General features: G+C 47.6%; 8 protein-coding genes across 8 annotated transcripts; 3 read left to right on the forward strand and 5 right to left on the reverse strand.

Annotated features, from left to right (window-relative positions):
* Positions 1-194: 194 nt before the first annotated feature.
* FPOAC1_005518 (uncharacterized protein) lies at positions 195-1,788 on the reverse strand (the record flags this gene model as incomplete). Its single annotated transcript, XM_044850045.1, has 2 exons — positions 195-1,067; positions 1,117-1,788. The coding sequence occupies 2 exons, from the start codon at positions 1,786-1,788 to the stop codon at positions 195-197; spliced, it is 1,545 nt and encodes a 514-aa protein (XP_044708755.1).
* A 910-nt stretch (positions 1,789-2,698) lies between these two features.
* Positions 2,699-5,034, reverse strand: FPOAC1_005519 (uncharacterized protein; the record flags this gene model as incomplete). The annotated part of the gene is made up of 3 exons (XM_044850046.1): positions 2,699-3,397; positions 3,450-3,623; positions 3,676-5,034. 3 exons carry the CDS (start codon positions 5,032-5,034, stop codon positions 2,699-2,701), a joined length of 2,232 nt encoding a protein of 743 aa, XP_044708756.1.
* A 2,070-nt stretch (positions 5,035-7,104) lies between these two features.
* Positions 7,105-8,460, forward strand: FPOAC1_005520 (uncharacterized protein; the record flags this gene model as incomplete). The annotated part of the gene is made up of 2 exons (XM_044850047.1): positions 7,105-7,617; positions 7,669-8,460. The coding sequence occupies 2 exons, from the start codon at positions 7,105-7,107 to the stop codon at positions 8,458-8,460; spliced, it is 1,305 nt and encodes a 434-aa protein (XP_044708757.1).
* A 1,046-nt stretch (positions 8,461-9,506) lies between these two features.
* FPOAC1_005521 (uncharacterized protein) lies at positions 9,507-11,443 on the reverse strand (the record flags this gene model as incomplete). The annotated part of the gene is made up of 3 exons (XM_044850048.1): positions 9,507-9,790; positions 9,842-11,296; positions 11,365-11,443. 3 exons carry the CDS (start codon positions 11,441-11,443, stop codon positions 9,507-9,509), a joined length of 1,818 nt encoding a protein of 605 aa, XP_044708758.1.
* A 3,072-nt stretch (positions 11,444-14,515) lies between these two features.
* FPOAC1_005522 (uncharacterized protein) lies at positions 14,516-15,418 on the reverse strand (the record flags this gene model as incomplete). The annotated part of the gene is made up of 1 exon (XM_044850049.1): positions 14,516-15,418. One exon carries the CDS (start codon positions 15,416-15,418, stop codon positions 14,516-14,518), a length of 903 nt encoding a protein of 300 aa, XP_044708759.1.
* Positions 15,419-16,017: 599 nt separating this feature from the next.
* FPOAC1_005523 (uncharacterized protein) lies at positions 16,018-17,100 on the forward strand (the record flags this gene model as incomplete). The annotated part of the gene is made up of 1 exon (XM_044850050.1): positions 16,018-17,100. The coding sequence occupies one exon, from the start codon at positions 16,018-16,020 to the stop codon at positions 17,098-17,100; it is 1,083 nt and encodes a 360-aa protein (XP_044708760.1).
* A 731-nt stretch (positions 17,101-17,831) lies between these two features.
* Positions 17,832-18,959, forward strand: FPOAC1_005524 (uncharacterized protein; the record flags this gene model as incomplete). Its single annotated transcript, XM_044850051.1, has 2 exons — positions 17,832-17,934; positions 17,989-18,959. 2 exons carry the CDS (start codon positions 17,832-17,834, stop codon positions 18,957-18,959), a joined length of 1,074 nt encoding a protein of 357 aa, XP_044708761.1.
* Positions 18,960-19,187: 228 nt separating this feature from the next.
* Positions 19,188-21,194, reverse strand: FPOAC1_005525 (uncharacterized protein; the record flags this gene model as incomplete). Its single annotated transcript, XM_044850052.1, has 1 exon — positions 19,188-21,194. The coding sequence occupies one exon, from the start codon at positions 21,192-21,194 to the stop codon at positions 19,188-19,190; it is 2,007 nt and encodes a 668-aa protein (XP_044708762.1).
* Between the last annotated feature and the right edge of the window lie 72 nt (positions 21,195-21,266).

Raw genomic sequence — 21,266 nt, forward strand, 5'->3', positions numbered from 1 at the left:
GGGTGGTGAATAGAGGTGTTAGCTTAACGATCATGATATCCAAGAGTACATAGTTACTAGTAATGAGAAATACCAGATTTGAAGAAGAATATGGTCAATTAAAACATGTGACGGTTATAAACATTTTTCTATCCCGTAAAACAAGTCAATTATTTTGTGTTTCCTCCAGCAGTTTCTGTTATGCCCCGAGAGGTCTACTCGTCGATTTGCTCACCCCCAACATCATATCTGTAAATGCCTCTCTCTTCCAATTGTGTCATGAATAGGCTTCGTGGTTCGACTCTTTTACCTGACTCTATGAATGTCGCATTCCCTTTCGGATCACGACCATTTCCTCCGCAACCGATACACCAGTTGATACCAAGTGGCGGGGACTCGAAGTCGACATTCCCGTCAAGGTTCCATCCCACGCCACCATTGATAGACCACCCATGACCTGAGCCTTTGATGCCCCTGTCTACAAATAAAGTTCTGACGGAGCTATCTTCCACCAACAGTCCTTGTGCCCATCTCTGATGTGGATATATAGTTTGAGCATCAGATTTAGCCTTATGACGCAGAACAGCGTTCGGACCAGGCGTCAAGGACCCTGTACCAACCGTAAAACATCTTGCTGTAGGTATACCAACTTGTGAACAGTCTTGTATCAAAATCTGAGACCCTTGTATCAAGATATCAAATGGAAGAGCAGCCCCTTGGATATCTCGATCACGGTCCATGGTTGAATTCTGAATGGTGATGCGAGAAGCATCTTGGTCCACTTGGAAGAATTTGTTGAACCCTCTGAGGGACAGTCCACTGGCCCAACTGTCAACAGTCCAAGGCGGGAAGTAAATAGCAGCAGAGTTGCACGTTTTGTCGTTGAGTGGTGCCCCCGAGCACGTGTCAGGGACTTCGATTCCAAGATCTTGTATGCCAATTTCTTCATTGACGTATGGTGGAGTATAGACTATCAATTCAGGCTGGACATAGTCGGAGTCAAGATTATCCGTCAATGGAATTCTGAGTGTAATATTTGTGCCGTAAACGCTGCTGATCTGGTTGGGTGATAGTATTCTCTTGTCCACCTGCTGCAAGTTAGTTGGTGATAATTCCTAAGATACGACTGTTGCTTACTGGTATCCATGTCTGTTGAGCATCGTCTCGTACGAGGCCATCCATTCCGTTAGCCCTGATCCAGGCCTCTGATGCGTTTCGAGAGACATAAACCAGTTGATCAGCAGCGAATCCAGCGCCATTGGTAACCTCAACAGACGAGGAGCCGATCGGCAGATACTGGTTGGTGATATTTGATCTGAACCCATACCGAGGTCTTGTAGTATTGGCAGGTGTGCCAAGGGTGAAGACTGGTTGAGATGGGCTCTCTTGTAAAACCAAAACCGTCTTATTGTCTCCAGCTCCAGCGACAACAACTCCACTGGGAATATTAATGCCTGCAGTAATGGGCCATCTACCTTCAGGCAGAACAACAGTGCCACCACCTGAAGATGAGATTGTATCAATAGCGTCTTGTATCAAAGGCCTCACGTCAACAATGGTACTATTGAAAGCCAAGGTGATGTTGTTACCCGGCCCGTACGGCAATATTATCGCCGAACTGTGGTACCCAGCAAAACTGAAGTCAGGAAGAACATCTCCACGATCACTCACAATTGTTGTCCAGTCAAAGGAGTGATGACTTCTTTTGCTCAACCCAAAGTATGTACCACAGGTGACAACCACGATGACAAAACAGCCCACAACAATAAATATTGCACACCGGGAAAAGCACAGTCGAGGAAGCGGCATCGGAAAGAGATTCTGTAAAAGGAAAGATATCGGTTCTGAGGTCGTAGACCTTCCTCGGTTATGTTGGCGCAAAGTATTATATAACTCTGGTGCGGATGATGCTGGTCAGTATTGGAAATGAGAAAAGGAATGCTTGATTGGGACGAGACAGGGACTAGAACAGACGAGACAAAATCGGGGAAAGTTCTACACTGATGAATAACTACTTTGGGAAATCATGACTTGACTTACCAAAGGGGGGTTCGAGTGTTTACTCTTGGCACGGCTCTGGAATGTCCGTCTGGATGTGGCTGATCTAGACACTATCGGTCTGGGGTGGTATTGTTCGGCAGACGCCGCCTGGCGGGATAACAGTCGTTTTCTTGATAGGGTAAGATATGATTAAACACCTTGCTAGTAGTCTCTGATGATCACTGAACTGAAAGTTCTTGGCAATCGCAGCTTACCTACTTGGTGTAGGGTTTAGTCGCCGCATGCAAATGTCTTTCTTCATACCAGAGCCGCTGCCAAGCAATGAAGTTTGCCGATGTCATAAAGTCCAAGGGCCTAGATCATGTATTTAACGCTAATTCGGTGACTGCTCTGGGTGACTGCAGTCAAAGTGAGCCCAGCCCTGAGCAACAAAAAGTTTAGTCTCAGTTAAATTCTATTGCCTAGCAACTTTGTTTCAGTCCAGACTGGCTCGGGGTGCTTGGGATTCTGTGCCCAAAAGAACCGAGACGTATAGGGGAATCTGGGTAGGTGAGCTGACAGTCTGGTATTTCAGTCAAGTATTCCTGGGACGGTTGATGATCATATTTTAAAGAATGTAGAAATGGATTTCCCGCACAGCTTTGACTCAAGTCAGTTTTTAGATGTAATGAATGTTTTCTAGATATTATTTAGGTCTAATTTCTAATAATTCAGTAGTCTACTCGATGTCAACACGCTCATCCCTTAGACGAGCACGCTCTGGTTTTGTGACCCCACCACTTTCATCTTGTTTCATTGAGAGGACAACTTCTCCCCTCTCAGCTGCGTCAAGTGCATCTACAGCCGCCATCTTCTCTGCCCCTTCATCTTCCAGCGCAGCAGCAGGAGGAGGTGCTGATGACGCTGTAACTCCGGATACACCCCACACTTGACTGCCTAGATTCGTAGCAACTTTTGTAAAGATAATAACGCTCATAAAAGGCGAAATACATTTGTTGATAAGATATCCAATGAGAAGTTTATGTCCTCGCTTGCGCAATGGAGACTCAAGGAGAATTGAACAAAAGAACCATAATGAAGGAAGTTGGCCGACGACCAGCATAGGGACCAACTTGATAGCTGTGATGTGACGAACGCAGCTAGCAATAAAAAGTGCAGTGTTGAGAATGCGGTAGTACACAAGACTCAATCGGATAACCTCGATAGAGGCAGCAATGCGAGTGATGGGTATCATCTTCTCACCAGCAAGGTAAAAGTAATTGTTAAAGTAAGCGTTGGAGCCCCATCGACGCCGTTGACTTAGGTAGTGAAAGAGTGACTGTGGAGCTACCGTTTCGCTGACGGCATCAGGGACAAATAGAGTTCGAAGATGTTGGCCCTGGGAGAGCATGGAGTATGTGAGCCTTCGGTCAGTGCCCTTGATCGAGTTAGTGTATGTGGAGCAAGGTCAGAGGATATTGTTAACTTACGAGGTATTGGACTTGGTGATGGATGACCACTTCGCCAGTAACAGGCTCAGAGTACTTGCGGATTGCACCAGCCATTTCTGGTCTAACAGCCATCATGGTGATGCAACCAGGTAGACAAGTGACTTTCCCAACAAAGCCTTCAGCTCGCCTTCTGACGTATTGTCCGAATGTGTACTGATGAAATGGTTAGCAGAAGTATTGGCTTCCAGTCGTTAGTTGTGCGTACCTGGAATTGTTGATAGAGATTCCAGAATGACCACTCATAGCCTGGTTCTAGCTCTACCAACACAAGACCACAAGCTGCTATAGCATCTTTGTCCCGCGCGAGTGCATTAGCGAGGAGCGCAACAGCACCCTTGTGAATAGTCGAATCAGCGTCTGTGCAAAACACCATATCAAACCCGTTAAACTCTTCGCCCTTTGTCAACTCGGGCAGAATCTCATCCCACATCTCCTTCCGTAAAAGCTGTGTGTATAACGGGGAATTGTCGCGAGGGTAGTTGAAGAGGTCATGGCAGAGAACGAGGGAGTCCTTCTTACCAGCGTTCTTGACCTTCTCAATAACGATGACAGGGACGTCTTCCATGAAACCAGCTAATATGTTCAAGACACCCTTCTTCCATTTAAGGGATACATATGGGCGTTGGAACTCGCGAACCAGGCGAGTCATATGTGATCTCACGTCACGAGGGTTCCCGTCTAGAATAACAACCATGACTTGACGATGAGGATCAACACCGTTGTCCCGTAGTGAGAAAATTGTCTTGACAATCTGCTCCTCACTTTCTGAGTAAGCGGGAATAAGGGAAAGAATCCACCGTCGGCTGACAGGCGCGGGTGGGTAGAACTTCTCGTAGATGGTGCGGTAGATCATCCCTGTAGGAGACAGAATAGCCGACAAGAAGTCTTTGCTTTTGACAAATAGAACGACGATAAACACGAGCTTGCTCTTCTTTCCAAATAATGCAGTGATGGCCATGCATATATTGATAATGACGATTATGCCCATAAACGCTACTCTTTGGTTGCGTAGATCCCGTTTGGAAAGGATCCGCGCTGGATCGACAGGATCTTCAATTTTGCGGTAACCACATGTCTCGACAGTGTCGTTGGCATGCGTGGGTGCAGCTTGTGTGGGATCCTCAGTAACTGTGACGGTAGGGCCGGCCTTCTTGGGGTCTTGCTCGAGGGGGCAGATGTTATCATCGTCATCTTCGATAGTGACTGCATGAAGGGGATCTCGTGCAGGTGTGACTTTGAGGTTGAACAAAGGAGTGATGTTTTCTGTATGGGAGGGGAATAGAGGCTCGTCGATGATCTTGGGCGGTAAGGGGTTCTGAACATGTAAATTAAAGAAATCTTTCTTGAGTGGTTCAGGCTCGTCATCTCCAACAACAGTCTCAGCTGTGGATGAGAAGGAAGCATTTTGCCATGATCTATGACGGTCGACGAGTGGATGTTCATCTTCGTGAATGGTAGAGGCGTTGATGGTCTTCTTCAAGTCGGCAAAGTCATTATCGAAGTAGGCTTTCTTGGTCTCGAAAGAATAGAGGGCGCTTCTAGGCCGCGCATTCAAAGTGGCCATGATAGATGATTGTCTCAGAGAAATGAACGAGTGTAAGACAAACGACTCATAACCTTGGGGGAGGGAAGAGAAAGACAGACAACCCAAGTCCGAGTTCTTCAAGAGCAACAGATGAATTTGATGCTCACAATTTACGAACCCTGCTGTATAAAGTCTTTATCACGTTCAAACATCGCCTTCAGAATTCCAGTCCCTTATCCGAGCAGTTGGCCGACGCGGTCTTTTTCGTATCCCCCTCCTTCTCTCCTGTGTTCTAGCTGGCCACTCCCCGCTCACACATGGATGATCAAAACCAGAGATAGAGATCCTCAAGAACGTTCGATGCACCGTCGAGAAAGACCCAGACTTGCTCATCACTTCTTGTTGTCCATAGACTGGATAGTTGACGTGGGGTCTACATTCCTGTGGCTGTCCGGAATGGGCTTGTTGTCCCGTATGCCATCCCGTTCGTTATCCACCCACTAAAGAGCTCGCTTAACGAATATGTGGGATGGGAATGGACCTGGCCGCAATCGAGTCTGGGGATTACAGGCTACTGAAGGTCTAGCATGGTCCGGGTTGATGCCGTCTAGTCTTTGCTTACTCTTTGGCGGGAAAATGCTCCGAGTTTGTCTGTGCAAAACTCGGAGATTTTAGTCAATGATTGATGCTTAAATAAAAAGGCGCCAGGGTTAAGATACTTCGGAGAATACACAGATCTGATCTGGCTCAGAGGTGGTTAAATCATACGTGCTGTATAGTCATGATTGTAGACACTGGAAGTAGACTTTGTTCCCATTTCCAGGTTTTGACGCAGGTACGAAGCCCAATTCTTGGCAACATGTCCTAATAATATGGAACGGACCTACAGCACATGGCAAAAAAGAACCCAGACCTTTCATCATACGAGGAGCCGTGTCGATCACATAACTAAGCTCAACCTCAACCTGGACCCAACTTTCCTGTCATCAACAGGCACGTCTTGAATGACACCCGCAAACGTTGCGATGATCCCCGTTTACTGTTCCCATCCACCTCACATGGCAACTTGATTAATCAGTTTGGTGAGGTATGTGATAAGTGGCTGGCCCAACCCCGGAAAAGGCATGTTCTACGTTGCGCCAGCCCGTCATTTGGTGGGAAAACAATGAGAACGGTCTACGACGGGTCCATGCTGTCGATCTTTATGAGTTGGAGAGTGTTATATATCTTGGCAGACGATTTTAAGACAGAATTACTCCAAGGTCTGGTCCATAGTGGCGGAAACCAAGCACTTGGCGTTTTCTCGCTTAAACTGAGATAGCTGTTTATAGTCTAGTTAATGTGAGGTTTATGTGAATTGTCATATTTCGCCAATATGACATTTCACAATTATAAGTTATCATGGGAGTTTGTGAAAAGGCGAAGTGGTGTTGTTGCAAATAGTCAACCTGAGGTTGGATGGTATAGAAATGTCTGACCTATTGTCCCTTTCGGACACTGTTTCTCAATCATCACGTTCCTCTTGGAGGTACTATCCTTGATATAAAACAAATACACATAAAACCATCACCCTGTAGCCAGCTTTACTGTAAGTCTTCCCATGGAGGTAGTGCCACCACGACCGGCATGTAACAGGATTGGATAGACAAGTTTCAGGCCACATTCCTTATTCCTCCCATGCTTACCCCCGGATGGCGTCCGTGCCTGCCCGAAGAATAGTTGCCACCCGCATTTGAGTGGTAGTGGCTGCGGGAGAGACCGCAGGTATGTGTGAGTCTCAATACGCTTACCAAACATGGAGACTCTATCTATGATACTTGGTCAGTACGTTTTAGTTGTACCACCAACGTAGTATGCACTACTGAGTCTAGACTTGCTGTAAGCAACCTTACTATCGAAAGATGCCGGTTCGCTTTTGCTAGTATCAAGCTACAATAGTGAGAAATTCAAAGAGAATTCTTGTCTTTGCTTTCAGTATCGAGGCTTCATCTATAAGAAGATCGGATTGAGCACGATAATGTCATTCTCATCACTCACTCATCTCATCTCATCTCATCACACCATAACCACCTTCTCAATATACCATTTCTCTTCTTCTCAATCTTCACAATGCCTTTCTCTACCAAACTCATTCAAAGGCCTGCCCCTCTCAGGGTCCTTCCCACTGAGACCAAGCGTCAAGCAACCAAGACATCACCTGCCCAGACCATCGTCACACCCACCGAAGCTACTCCCCTTGTTGCAGTGATCGGCGTCGGTTTCGTGGGTACAGGTCTTGTAGACTCTTTCTCTTCAAAGTATGAGGTCATGGGCTTTGACATTAGCGAGAACCGACTTGAGTTTCTGCGCGAAGAGTTCAGAGCTCGACCCAACGTGTCTTTTACCTCCAATGAGTCTGATCTTGCCAGTGCTACTCACTTCCTCATCTCTGTTCCTACTCTTCTTCGATCTGACAAGACTATTGATCTGTCTTACCTACAAAGTGCGCTGCACCGAGTTGAGCAATGGGCCCGCCCTGGATGCACCATCGTTATTGAGAGCTCAGTGGCTGTTGGTATGACTCGTCAGCTCCTTGGACCTATTGCAAAAGCCAAGGGTCTGTTTGTCGGAATGTCTCCTGAGGTAAGCTCAACTCCTGATTCTTTCCTACGAACAAATGCTAATAAACACAAGCGTATTGACCCCGGTCGAACTGAGCCTCCTATGAGATCCATCCCTAAGGTTGTCTCCGGTCTTGATGATATCATCCCCGGGTCCCTTGATGCTGTTGTCCGCCTCTACGGTCGAGTTTTTGACAGTATTGTCCCTGTCTCTAAGCCCGAAGTTGCTGAGATGTGCAAGCTCTACGAGAACTGCCAACGAATGATGTGCATTGCCTTCGCCAATGAGATGGCCGACGCCTGCCAGGGTCTTGACGTTAACCCATTCGAGGTCGCAGATGCAGCTGCTACTAAGCCCTTCGGTTACATGCCCTACACTCCCAGTCTCGGCGTCGGTGGTCACTGTATCCCCGTTAACCCATACTACCTCCTCTCCAACTGCGAGTTCCCTCTCCTCGAAGCCTGTGCCGACAAGATGAACAAGCGACCAGCCCACATGGCCAAGAAAATTGTTAACGAACTTATGGGAGGTGGAAAGTTTCAGCGCCGCGACTCTGGAATCGACATGACAAAGAGGGTTCTGGTTATTGGTATGGGCTTCAAGGCTGGACAGGATCATCTTGTCAACTCACCAGGCCTACAACTTGCCAAGGAGCTGCAGAGGCTTGAAATCGATGTTCAGTTTGCGGATTCTTTGGTCAAGCAATCTGCTGTCCCAGATATTCCACGGTTGGATGATGGCGACTGGGTCAAGGAGGAGCTTGAACAGTTTGATATGATTGTCGTCAGCTTCAGACAATGGGGTATGGACTTTAGCGTCTTGGATCAGGTCTCTGATGTTCCTGTTCAGATGTGGTGCCAATAGCACCTTTACGTGAAAAGAATAGGGAAAGGCGTTCTGGGAGTTGCGTTTCGGGACTGCAAGTTAACATACACTCGCTCAAAGGAGATTTATACTATTAATATAGCACACATATGATACATAACAATTAAAACGTTAATTTGGCTTATGATCATTGGATATCCATACAAGCACAAGATCTAGACAATGAACTGAGTTGCAATATGAACATATGTGTAAGCCATATAGGTATAAAAACGCCTTTCATCAAAATTGCATGTCTTCCACCGTTTTAATTTCCTCATCCTTCGCTGCAAAATAGTTTGATAACCCCCTGCTCTTTTTCGGCGTTTCTGAAGCTGTGACACAATTTTGCGACAGAACTTGGGAAGGCATTATTACACAAAGTTTTTTCTTGGACAACGTGACTGGGACAAGAATATTCAGTTGTTGTCGGGCGCAAGTGGCGTCCGCCTATGACGAGCCCATCAACATTTTTCTTATCAGCAGAGGTCTGTCTACCTGATCACGCGAGCAGTTACTCAGATCGGTCACCGCAATATGCAGTCGTGAAGCCAAGAGATAGCCAAGACGTCAACCCTGAGGGGGTGGGATGGAGACGCCCAAGACACCATAAGCACGCCAAGAGAGTACAGCACAGATTCGCCAAGTGTTCAGCTTGCATGATAGTTCCTGCCAAGAGATACCAACTTCAAGGGTTTGCACAACATCTGTTCATGTCACACGTCTTTTTGATTAGTTGAACTTGCTAAAAAATTCAACATTCGAATTTCAACTACTCGTCAGTTAACTATTTCGTTGTTATAGTCAATCGTTTGGCGGCGCAAGGTCCATGCAAGTCACGAAGGTAATGTAATAGAGTTAAAGAGTGTAATCTTTTGTCAATTAAGTCGTAAGACAAGGGTACTATAAAAAAGATTCCGACTCATGTTCTATGCAATCAAATCCACTCCTCTATTTTTCATCCCATTTGCATTGAAAATTCCAGTTAATAAAATGAGCGATTTGGTTTCAAATCTCCCAATAGGTATCATAAGTTTGTGGTGCTTTTAGAAATGAGGGGCGTTGAGAGCAAGACCCATGAGACATCCACCGATAAGACCGGCGATGGGGATGGTCATGATCCAAGAGAAGACGAGAAGGAAAACTCGCTTCCAGTTGACAGCCTTGATACTGCCGTTGCAGAGACCAACACCGACGGTAGCACCAGTGATACACATGGAGGTAGACACGGGGAGCTTGTACTGAGAGAAGACAAGGACAGTAATGGCGGCGCCCATCTCCATGGAGGAACCACGGCTGGGAGAGTGGTAGGTGATCTTGTTACCCATGACTATTAGGAGTTAGTGATGTTTCAATGAGAGGAATGTGTTGTGAGACTTACCCTTCATGATGTTGTAACCATAGGTGATGAAACCGATGCAGATCATAGCGGCAACAACACCAATCTGCCACAGAGGAACCTCGGCCTTCTTCTCGGCAGGGCGACCAGACGACCAAGCAGCGTACATACCAGCCCAGACACCAACAGCGTTACCAACATCGTTGGCGCCGTGAGCGAAAGAAGCAGTGCAGGCAGTGATGATCTGGACAAAAGAGTACAGGTACTCGACCTCATTGGGGTACTTGGGAGCATGCTCGTAGACACGGGCCATGCGGCGACCCTCGGGAGTAGCCTCAATACCCATCTGAGCAGTGTGAATGTCGTAGTGAGCACCGTAGAGAAGAGCGACGACGATCTGGGCGGGAATACGCTTGACAACGGCGATCATGTTGTGAGTCTCGTGGATAGAACCAGCACCAATAGGGTTGGCATGGAGAGTTCGCATAGCCCAACCAAGAGGTCCCTTACCCTTACGGAGGTTGGAGTGGTGGATGTCTTCAGCCTCCCTGATCATTCGCTGGTAGTCCTCCTGAGTTGACTCGGAAAGGTTGAGGTGTTGCTTCTCATTGTTCTCGGAGCTGGCGGCAGTAGCAGGGGTGATCTCATCGTCGCTAGCCTTCTTGGGGTTGTGGTCTTCAGACTCGTGTGAGACAACCTCCATGTCAGAGCCGTGCTGGACAACAGCGTAGTTGGGGACACGGGCGTTCTCGGCATCAGGAGGAGCGGGGCGGCTGAAGAGGAGGGGTCCTCGCCAAGCATCCCACCAACGAAGGGTGTAGTCCTTCTTGATGACGACAGCGTGGACGAAGGGGACGAAGAAAAGAGCAGAGAGGAAGAAGAGACCCCAGCCGACACCAAGAGTGAGAGCAGCGATGTACCAAGCAGGCTTCTCAGTGAGACCGAGACGAGGAGATCCCTTGTACACGATGGAGAGTGTGCAGACAGTACCGGCGATGAGGAAGAAGAAGGGAGAGGTCCAGACAGCCCACTGGACAGGGTTCTTGCGAACATGCACAACATACTTGACAAGCAAGAAGATGACGGAAGCAAAGACTCCAGCAATGGTAGGGGCCATACCGAGACCAGCAAAGATGGCACCGAGACCCTGGCCACCGTTCCAGCCCCATTGAACCTGGCTAGCACCAACAGTAGCGATACCGACACCAGCGAGCGAAGAAATGAGCGAGTATGTAGACGAGACGTGGGCGTTGTGCTTTGTGCACCACATAACCCATGTCGAGGCACCGGCGGAGGCACAGGCGAAGGCAAGAAGCTGGACACCTGCGTTGTCGCGGAAGGCTTCCATGGGGATGATACCGTTCTTGATGGTCGAGGCGGTTCGGGCACCGACGGTCAGGGCGCCGAGCATTTCGAAGATACAGCAAAGCACCATGGCTCCGCGGTATGTGACGGAGCGGGAGGAGACACTGGTAGCCCAGGCGTTGGCGACATCGTCTGTGAATAGTGTCAGCTACTGTCGATTGGAGTGTAGAGTAGATGAAGATGGAACGGGAAGAACATACTGGCACCATTGTTGTACGCCTCAAGCAGAGCGAAGCAACTGCCAATGGCAAAGACATAAGTATAAGCCTCGAGAACCATTGTGACGGGTGGTTTGAGTGTAACGAGGGAGAGGAGGAAAAGGCAGCGAGAGAGAGCTACGTAGCAGTAGTAATGTTACTACTGTAGCTTGCCTTGTGTTTGATGAGAGAGAGAGAGGAGAAAGAGTTGGAATGGGATGCTCAAGAGAAGAGAGAGGGGAAGTTTCAGAGTTCGGGGTCTTGAGGCAAGACTTTAAATGAAATCTGCCACAGAGTCAATGGCAAAGTAACGCGGGCAAAAAAGGTTCAAGTAAGTGGAAGGTTAGGTTTAGCACATCATGCAGTCATGGGCCCTTCCTTGCCTTGCCCATGCCATGCCCGAAGAGTAAAACAGAGCTAAAGGAAAGGATTGCTTCCCCACCAAGGTCCAGAAGCCAAATGATAGTTGGTGTCTTTACTTTTTAGTTCTGCATGTGCGTTCCGTCTGTTCGGTGAGACGATACGGCTACCGATTACTATCGATGCAGTCATTCTAGGTACTCATTCATGTCCACAATGGAGGGAGGGAGGGTGTGGGTGTGGGTGGATAAGAACGGCGGTAGTACGGGGAGACTAACAATTAAGCATATCCCTCCCTATGAGCATCTCTCTCTCCCCCACGTGCGAGATCTACACAGCTCGTTCTCGACACATGATTGGTTGAATTGAACAACTCTCTTTTTCTGAGACTTTGAAAAGCAAGGATCGGGAGCTACGCCACATAACACATGGATCAAAAGTTCGACGACAGCGGGACAAGACATTCGGGTCGATTCGCCAAGGGGACCTGATCTCTCGGCGAAGCAAGAGAGTCGCTTGCCTCTAATCCTGAGTTGTGATGGGTTGAATGGCTATCACTGTACCAGACGGGGTCTACTACTGCAGATGATTTTTATTTTATTTTTTAGGCTTTGAGGGTTCATTAGGCTTATCTGCAAGGTAAAGTCTATGCTTAATCTGGAATTTGTTTTATCTACCCAGGTATTTTGTGAATGTTGAGTGAGCACGTGCGTGATTGCAAGCACTTCATTCAGCTTGACAATTTCCATTCCCGGTACAGAGCATGAACAAAGTGGAATCATCAAGCACCATCAACCGTTTTTTGTTAATAGATACCCGTTGTAAAAGAACGTCTGACGCCTCCTTCTTCTTGGCATTGTCATTCCATCCTCTCTCCTTGATGGGATCTTTTGGAGCTCAGCTCAGCTCACAGGTTGGTTGACAAAAAGACAAGACATTTCCCCAATGGCAAAAAGACAATTCCCCACCGTCGGTCTCTTATTCTGGTTAGTCTGTCCCGAAAGATAAACTTGCCTGCATCTAGACTTTTTTGCCGGTTGATAGCAGTTGTTCTGAATTTGTTAGTTAGTGGTAGTATCCATAACTAACTAAACCCTCCCCCGCGAAAGGATTGACCACATGGGGAAATGGAGTCATCTCACTGGACGATGAACCCCGGACGCTAAAACACGCGCTATCTTTTTTTTTAATCTGTTGTTTTCTGTCTCTGTCTCGACATTATTGCTGAGATCCAACGTCTGACTATTATTCTCTTTTAGTTATCGGATCACTTCCGAATTGTTAGCGTATATCCGTACATCGATGATGCTTGTCAAGGCTCTCAATATGCATCAAATGACTACAGCATCAACGAAAATGATCTAGAAAAAGCAATAAAAATTAGTTCACCAGGTCACTTTGGGAGACCGAGTTTGACATTTCAATGTTTCAATTCATCTACAATTCACTAGTTTAGTAAATAACTCCCTTCATAGCGTTCTTGGTATGTCTTTCTCAGCCCTGGCGGCAAGGCATCTCTCGATCCAAACCCTGGACCTGATGCAGAAACATTCGTGATTTCATTTCGCCTCTTTGTCCGTGATAATCCATCGCCACTTTCTTCACGACACCATCGCCAAGCGTGCCAAGCTGTATATACCGAATACCAACAAGGCAAAATCCGAGATACCCGTTCAGCCCTGGTCTAGACGAACGCCTTCCCCGTCGGGTTTGACCCGTCCGTCAGCTTGTGTGCCAGAGTGCGTGCGTGCGTGCGTTGATGCGCGCAACCGTCTTGGCCGTTCCTTGCACCCACGGGCTCTCGACGCGCGCACTAGATTGGATGCAGCTCTTTAATTAACTTACCACACCAGCGGGTCTGCAAGTTACCCTTTACATATTTCTGACATCCTCAACGTGACCTTAGCTTATCCTTTCCGCGGTATGTCCGTAATAAAGTAGGTAGTCTTTGGCATGATCGTCAGCCAACCGTATCCACCCCGTTAGTGATCGAAGTGCTAAGAGGCGTTTTCTCTCGCCGAGATTGGTAGCTTCGTTGGTAGATCGCTCCTGCATGTTTCGCCTGCCTGCAGCATCGCTAATATGAGACTGTTGCGCTTTTGAAGGCCTGCTGGACGTTACCAGATTGTGAAGTTTGATGAATAAACGCGCATGAGAGACGCTGTCTGATGTCATAGCTGTTTATTGTTTCTGATAATGAATTCTTGCCACTACCCTTTAGAGTAGTCAAAATTGCCATGTTATGCTGGTTTGTTTCAAGGTAAGGACAGACTGATGTGCATCCGGATTCTCATGTTGTTTCCTATAATTATGTTGCATTGTACGTTCGTCCACAGAGATGGCATTGATGATCATAATAGATTGACGAGGCCATTTAGTACCAGATGTAAGCCGTCAAGGAAAGATGTCCACTTCCAGAGCTATGTAAAGAATTCATATTTTGTCATACAAGTTGAACAAAGACAAGATTACCCTACATCGATCTTCATGAAGCTGCATTCATTCCTAAACTGGACTAGTTTGGTTTGGTTGAGCAGTTGGCGTCCAGTCGAGCTCTTCCATTGGCTTATCTAGTTATACATTCCAATGCAAATCGACCTAGTAATGCTCAAGCATTGACTTTCTGCGCAAAAATAACTTTATCGAAGAACGTGTCTTCTCGTGTACTAGCCCTGTTAGATCGTTGTCGTTATCGCTACGTTGTTTATCACGATAAGATTTGGCGTTTCATAAATAAAGCGGGTCAATGCAAAAATATACTTGACATAAATTCATGCTATTACGTCGCTCATAACTATACCAGAAACTCTTTGATAGACGCCACGACTTCATCAGGTGCCTGCTCCGGAATATAATGCCCAGAATCAACACTATGCCCCTGCACGGAGACGCCGTCCTCCGTCACGTCCTTCCACTCCTTGATAGCATCGAAGCACTTCTCAATAACCCCGTGCTTTCCCCAAAGAACAAGTAAAGGACTCTTGATCTTTCTACCGTTCTTCAAATCCTGACGCGCCTCCTCAAGATCTAGCGTCGCACTAGCCCGATAATCATTGCACATGCCATGTACAGTAGCGTAATCCTCTAGGCTTTTGGCATAGATATTGAAGCAATCGGGCTCAAATATAGCCACTCCATCGCCTTGCCGACCACCCATGAACATTTCAGCCAACTCTCTGGGTTTCGCTGTGATCAGTGTCTCGGGAAGCGGCTCCTTCTGAATGAGGAAGAACCAGTGAAAATAGGCGTTTGCAAAGTCGAAATCTGTCTTTGTGTACATGGAAAGCGTGGGGCAAATGTCTAGCAAGATGAACTTGCGGATGCGATCGGGGTAGTCGACAGCGAGTTTGTGAGCGACTCTGGCACCGCGGTCGTGTGCGCATACGAAGAACGAGCCGTTATGGCCCAGAGCGTCCATGACATCAATGCAGTCACGTGCCATGGCGCTTTTGGCATATGATGCAACATCGGCTGGTTTGGATGACTTTCCATAGCCACGAATGTCGATAAGGACGACGTTGTATTTGTCGACAACCTGGGGGACTACACGATGCCAGATATGGAGCGTTTGAGGGAAGCCATGAATGAGGAGAAGAGCTGGCTTGGATGAAGAGGCATCTTCGCTCTTGAGCCCGTTGATTGTGACGTTAGAGTCAGACTTTGTCTGGATCTCGAATGGCTGTAAATTGTCGAACATCTTGAATGCTGGTTGTGTATTCTCGGGTAGGTGAAAGAGAGGAATTACGTGAAAGATGACTTGAACTGCGGTATTATATATCACGAGCGCCCTTGTTTCGACAAGTTTGACTTGGTAATTTGTTTTCGTGGTGTTGCAACTGCGGAGAGTATCTAGGCTATGCCGTCATCGTTCTAGTCTTAGTAGACAGGCCAGTTGCACTGGGCTCGAAGCGGTCTTTTCTTCTGCCGAGTATGTTGAACGTAAACAACCGAGGGCATCACAAAGGTAACAGGATATGGTTATCTGTTTGAGTCACACTATAGCGAAATACCAGATCAACTTTGCAATCGGCCAAAAGAGTTGCTCCCCGTCGGCTTGGGATGAATGGACCGAAATGCCTGAGCGGACAAAGAAATGTCCACTCATCAAAATCGGACAAGTGGGGTCACGACGGACTTTTCATGTCCGGCTTCTCCTCACTACTAAGCTATTGATTGTATTGTCGTTGGTCTCAGCTTCATAAATCTCACAGGACTCTGACATTTTGATAACATCTTCAATAAGCACTCAATTTCACTATATTCCTTCCAAAGTCACACGACTTTGTCACCATAATAATGTCCAAAACCCTCAAGATCGCTGTTATTGCCGGCGATGGCATTGGCAAAGAGGTTATGCCCTACGGCGTCCGTTGTCTTCAAGCTGCAGCAAAGAAATACAATATCGCCCTCGAATTCAAGGAGTTTGACTTTGCGAGTTGTGACTATTACGCAAAGCACGGCAAGATGATGCCTGATGACTGGAAGGATACTCTAATTGCATTTGACGCAATCTATTTTGGCGCAGTCGGCATGCCTGACCAAGTCCCTGATAATGTCAGTCTCTGGGGCAGCCTTCTTAAATTCCGTCGCGAATTCGACCAGTATATCAACCTAAGACCGTGTCGCTTAATGCCCGGTATTCCTTGTCCACTAGCTGGTCGCAAACCAGGCGAGATCGACTTTTGGATCGTGAGGGAGAACACAGAAGGAGAATACTCCAGCGTTGGTGGGATCATGTTTGAAGGAACAGAACGAGAGACTGTAATTCAGGATACCGTCATGACGCGAGTTGGAGTTGATCGCGTTCTCCGCTACGCATTTGATCTCGCGCAAAGTCGACCGAGAAAGAAGTTGACAAGTGCTACCAAGAGCAATGGCATTAGCATCACCATGCCCTGGTGGGACAAGCGTGTGGCGGAGATGAGTAAGAACTACTCTGATGTTACAGTGGAAAAGTACCACATCGATATTCTAACAGCACACTTTGTCCAACGACCCCAAATCTTTGACGTCGTTGTCGGTTCCAACCTCTTTGGCGATATTCTATCTGATCTGGGCCCAGCATGCACAGGAACCATTGGTATCGCGCCATCAGCCAACATCAACCCAACAGCCAATTTTCCAAGTTTGTTCGAGCCAGTCCATGGTAGTGCACCCGACATCTACGGAAAGGGCATCGCGAATCCTGTGGGTATGATTTGGGCTGGTCAGATGATGTTATCGCATTTCGGATACAGTGATGCTGCGAATGGTATGATGGCAGCTATTGAGAACGTACTAGCAAGGTCGGATCCTGCTGTTATGACTGCTGATGTAGGAGGGAAAGGAAGTACACAGTCACTGGGTGAGGCCATCGAGAAGGAAATACTTTCTGCTTAGAAGAGCAGTCAAGGGGTATTATTGCGAAGGGATTGAAAAGTACAAATGCTTTCAACAAAGACGGAATCAGACAGTCGATGTTATAACTATTTAAACATGACCTGGATATCAGTAGCCATTGCATTATTAGTTGCATCTCACTTGCAACAGTACCTACACTTCATTGGATAGCCGTAGCTATCAAGAAGTACATACGTTAAAGTAACTCGGCTCTTGAGCCTTGAAATTGGAAACATTTCCGGCGCCGAGCTGTGTAGTAGTGCTAGAAGAGGATGGAACATACCTCTTAACGTTAAACAGTACTTATGCCGAGGCCCCACAGACTCCACCAGCATCAACGACGAGGATACACGCTCAGCATGAACTTTAAAAGTGATGAGAGTGAAGGACGATGCTGATCACATGAGTCGGTATCAAAACTTTATTACTTCAGAATGGGTCACAAATCAGGCCACTGACAAGTCCGCTTCATGGTTATCAAATTTCTGTTTATCCCTCGAATGAGGTCGCAACTCCGCTCCGCAGTGCATTCAACGCTACCATCATGAACGCGATGGGTCCGGGTTGTTAGAGGAACCCGAGAACATCCACTCTTTCCGCATTACTAATTACCATTGCCGTGTCAATGGCGTCATATACAATATGGCGAGGCGACGAGTATATAGAAAGGCATTTGTCACTGAATGCAATAACTATCTATCTAATTTACAGCACCAATACATATCTACATCATGAAGGAAGCACTTGTCAAGAAGGACATCTCTGTCGAGATCGTCGACTCTCCCATTCCCAAGCCTGGCCCAGGCCAGCTACTCATCAAGGTTGTCGTCGCAGGTATGTCAGTCTAGAACATTCAAATCAGTTTGCATCCAATTCATACAACTTCAGGCACAAACCCTAAGGATTGGAAACTTCCTGCTCTCCTTGGAAACGAGGGTAACAGTGGAGATGATATCGCTGGTATCGTCGAAGCTGTAGGCGAAAACGTCGTTGGTTTCCACAAGGGCGATCGCGTAGCCGCTTTCCACGAGATGCGTACTCCCCATGGTGCATTCGCAGAGTACGCTATCGCCGATTACTACACCACTTTCCATATTCCCGACTCCATTTCTAATGAGGAGGCTGCTACCATTCCTCTTGCTGCTTACACTTCCGTATGCGCTTTGTTCCAAGAGCTTCAGATCCCTGAGCCTTGGTCGCCGCTTGCCAAGTCGGAAGAGAAGCGTCCTCTACTCGTATACGGAGCCAGTACAGCTACGGGAGCTTTCGCTATCAAGCTCGCTGCTGCTGCTAATGTCCACCCCATTATTGCCGTCGGAAGCCAGCGAAGCGAATTTGTTAAGCCGTTCTTAGATGAGAGCAAGGGCGATGTGCTGGTCGACTACACTGCCTACGACACGGAAGATAAGCTCGTTGCTGCTATCCAGGACGCTTTCAAGAAGAGCGGTGCACCCGAGGGTCGGTGCTGGAAAGCGTTTGACAGTGTCTCCGAAGACTCGACCGTCAAGCTAGTCACAAGAGCCATTGCTGGACCTCCCGACGCCATCGGTCGCAAGCCGAAGATGACAAACATTCTCATGAAGGAAAAGGTCGAGGGAGCTGACCCCAGTGTCGAAGTCGTTTGGTCTATGGTCGGACAGGTGCACAAGGAGGATGAGAAGGATAAGTTGTTGGGCCTGACATGGGCTACTGCGTTCTCCAGAGGACTTCGCGAGGGATGGTTGACTCCTCACCCATACATCATTGGGAAGAATGGTCTGCATGGTCTCTCCGAGGGACTTCTTGGATTGAGAGATGGCAAAACGAGGGCTAATAAGTTTTTAACAATTCTGAGTGAGACACCTGGGGCTACGGCTTGAGTGTGGTGGGCTTGGAACCCAACAGATAAATGTCTATAAATTCAATCCGATGTCTCTAGTGCCTGTCTATGCGCCCTTTTATCTTCATACACCTTTCTAACCACTCGTCTTATGGTATCTAGAGCATAATGTGTGATGTTCGCTTCAGCTGTCGTGAGTACGCTTTGGACTTGGTCTGGTGTCCACATGAGGTTTGTTGAAGTCGAGAAGGAAGCAGCCTAGTATCAATCAGGACAGATCATAGATACAAAACACAAGGCTTACCGAGGGGTTGAAGCTTGGGTTAACGCCATTCGGCAGAAGTGGACAGTAAACGATGTAAACGGTTTGTCCACTCTCCCTTGTACCCCGGAATACTCTAGCATATTGATCGAGATATCGTGACTCGACTTCTGTACCATTATCTGGAACTAAGTCAATGTTCTTTCTCGGACTGTGGAAGACTTGAGTTTCTTCTTGTAGTTCAAAGTCAAAGTCTGCAGCAAAGTGATGCAGTCGCTGCACAGCTGCTCCAGTCTGCACGTCAGATGACGAGTCAAAAGAGATAAAAATATCAACCTCTCTTTCAGATCTAGCGAGGACATGGTTGGGAAGATTATTGGCCATTCCACAGTCCATCAGCCTTGTACGCCCTTGTGCTTCCCATGGTGGAAGATGTACGGCGGAACTGTCAGTCGTCGTCATATTACTTCTTCTGTCCGTAACTTCAGGATCAGTCACTCGTGATCTGTACGAGGGATGCTCGGAAGTATGTTCTCTTGCCATGACAGGTTTCTCAAGTCCATAGAAAGGGTTCGGATCGTGTCCTGCTCGAATAGGATTTCCCCAGAGACCCTCCAACCGCTTTGACTGTAACAATCTGTTGAGCAGCGCTACCAATCGTGCCATTATCGTGTCTTTTGGGATTGATACGAGCAGAGCCTTTATACACTCGGTCAACGGCCCCGCTGGTGCGCTGGTACATTGCCCCAGTAAGAGTGAGAAGAATTGCTCTGGGCGACGGTCAACTGAATGACCGGAAACGAAGGTACGTCCCCATGACCAAGTGGGCACGTATCGGTTCAGATCTGGGCTGCCTATTTCCAATGGTGAAATCTCAAAGTACTGGAAAAACTTCCTGGAGTTTGACTTGGGCTTAGCCTCGAAACGACTATGTATCAGATTCGAATCCCTTGCCGTGGTATCGTTCTGGACAGTCGTGGATTCGGCAGAAACGGGCTTCACTTCGTATGAGTATTTTGGGACACGTCTGACAGCCGCGAGTATAGGCATTGGCTCAACCGCCTCGTTGATTCCCGACCGTAGCCAAATCTTAGACCATTGGAATGTGGCTCTACTCAATCTCCCTTTCGGTTCCCGCGATAAAAGCTGATATGTTGCTGTGAGAGTAGAATAAAGATCCATAACACTCAGTCCAATGATGCTCTTCTGGGCTTTGCTCACAAGAGGGCCGATGAGAAAGTATGTGCCTCTCTTACTTCGTGCAACCTTGTCAAGGGCGTATATGCTCATCGGATGCGCGAGTTCATTTGCTACAGTCATGTAATGATCCACCAGCTTGGAAATATCGCGACGAGCAATGGTGTAGTAGGCTGCTATTGTCCAACAGCTGCCACTTACACCAGCAGTCCAGGTGATGCAATCCCATAAGCCTGACTTTTTGGCAGCGGCTATGAAGCCTGCGAAGCCGTACATGACTCTGTAGCCGCCACCAGAGCCACCTAATGAGACCAGCGGAACATCTCTTGGGTCGACTTTTTCGTCCGGTGGAAGACCGAGAAAGAGATGTAGCGAGTTTTTTCCTTGAGATGAGATCCTCAATTTTCGCAACTTAATAAACTCCCGTTCTTTAGGGTGCAAAGATGACCCGTGACGGACTTTCGCATCCCACTGTAGCTCAGGATACGTCGCGGCATCCATTTCATCCCGTTTTAGTGAGTTCTTCAATGAAGCCAGATCGGTAACCCTGGCATACCATCGATCAACGATGCGTGTCGGCTTCTTCGACAATGAAGCCTTGTTTGACTCGTTGGAAGGGACCTGTTTGATAGCGTCCAGTGTTCTTTGGGATGCCAACGCCTTTCCATTCTTGAACCGCGTTGGTGTTGCCTTATTGGCTGCTCGCAATCGTGATGAGATGGGCGTTGTTTGGACGAGAGAGACCAACGCGCAGAGACAGTACGTTTTGGCGTAAAGATAAGCTGGAGACTTGCGAATTGATGTCAAGATGACCATGTTGGTCAATTCTTGAGGGGGAAAAGCGCATAAAATTGAGGTCTCGAGATGAAAGTAAACAGCACGAAGTGA

Source organism: Fusarium poae, chromosome 2 (assembly GCF_019609905.1).
Source record: "Fusarium poae strain DAOMC 252244 chromosome 2, whole genome shotgun sequence".
Lineage (NCBI taxonomy): Eukaryota > Fungi > Ascomycota > Sordariomycetes > Hypocreales > Nectriaceae > Fusarium > Fusarium poae.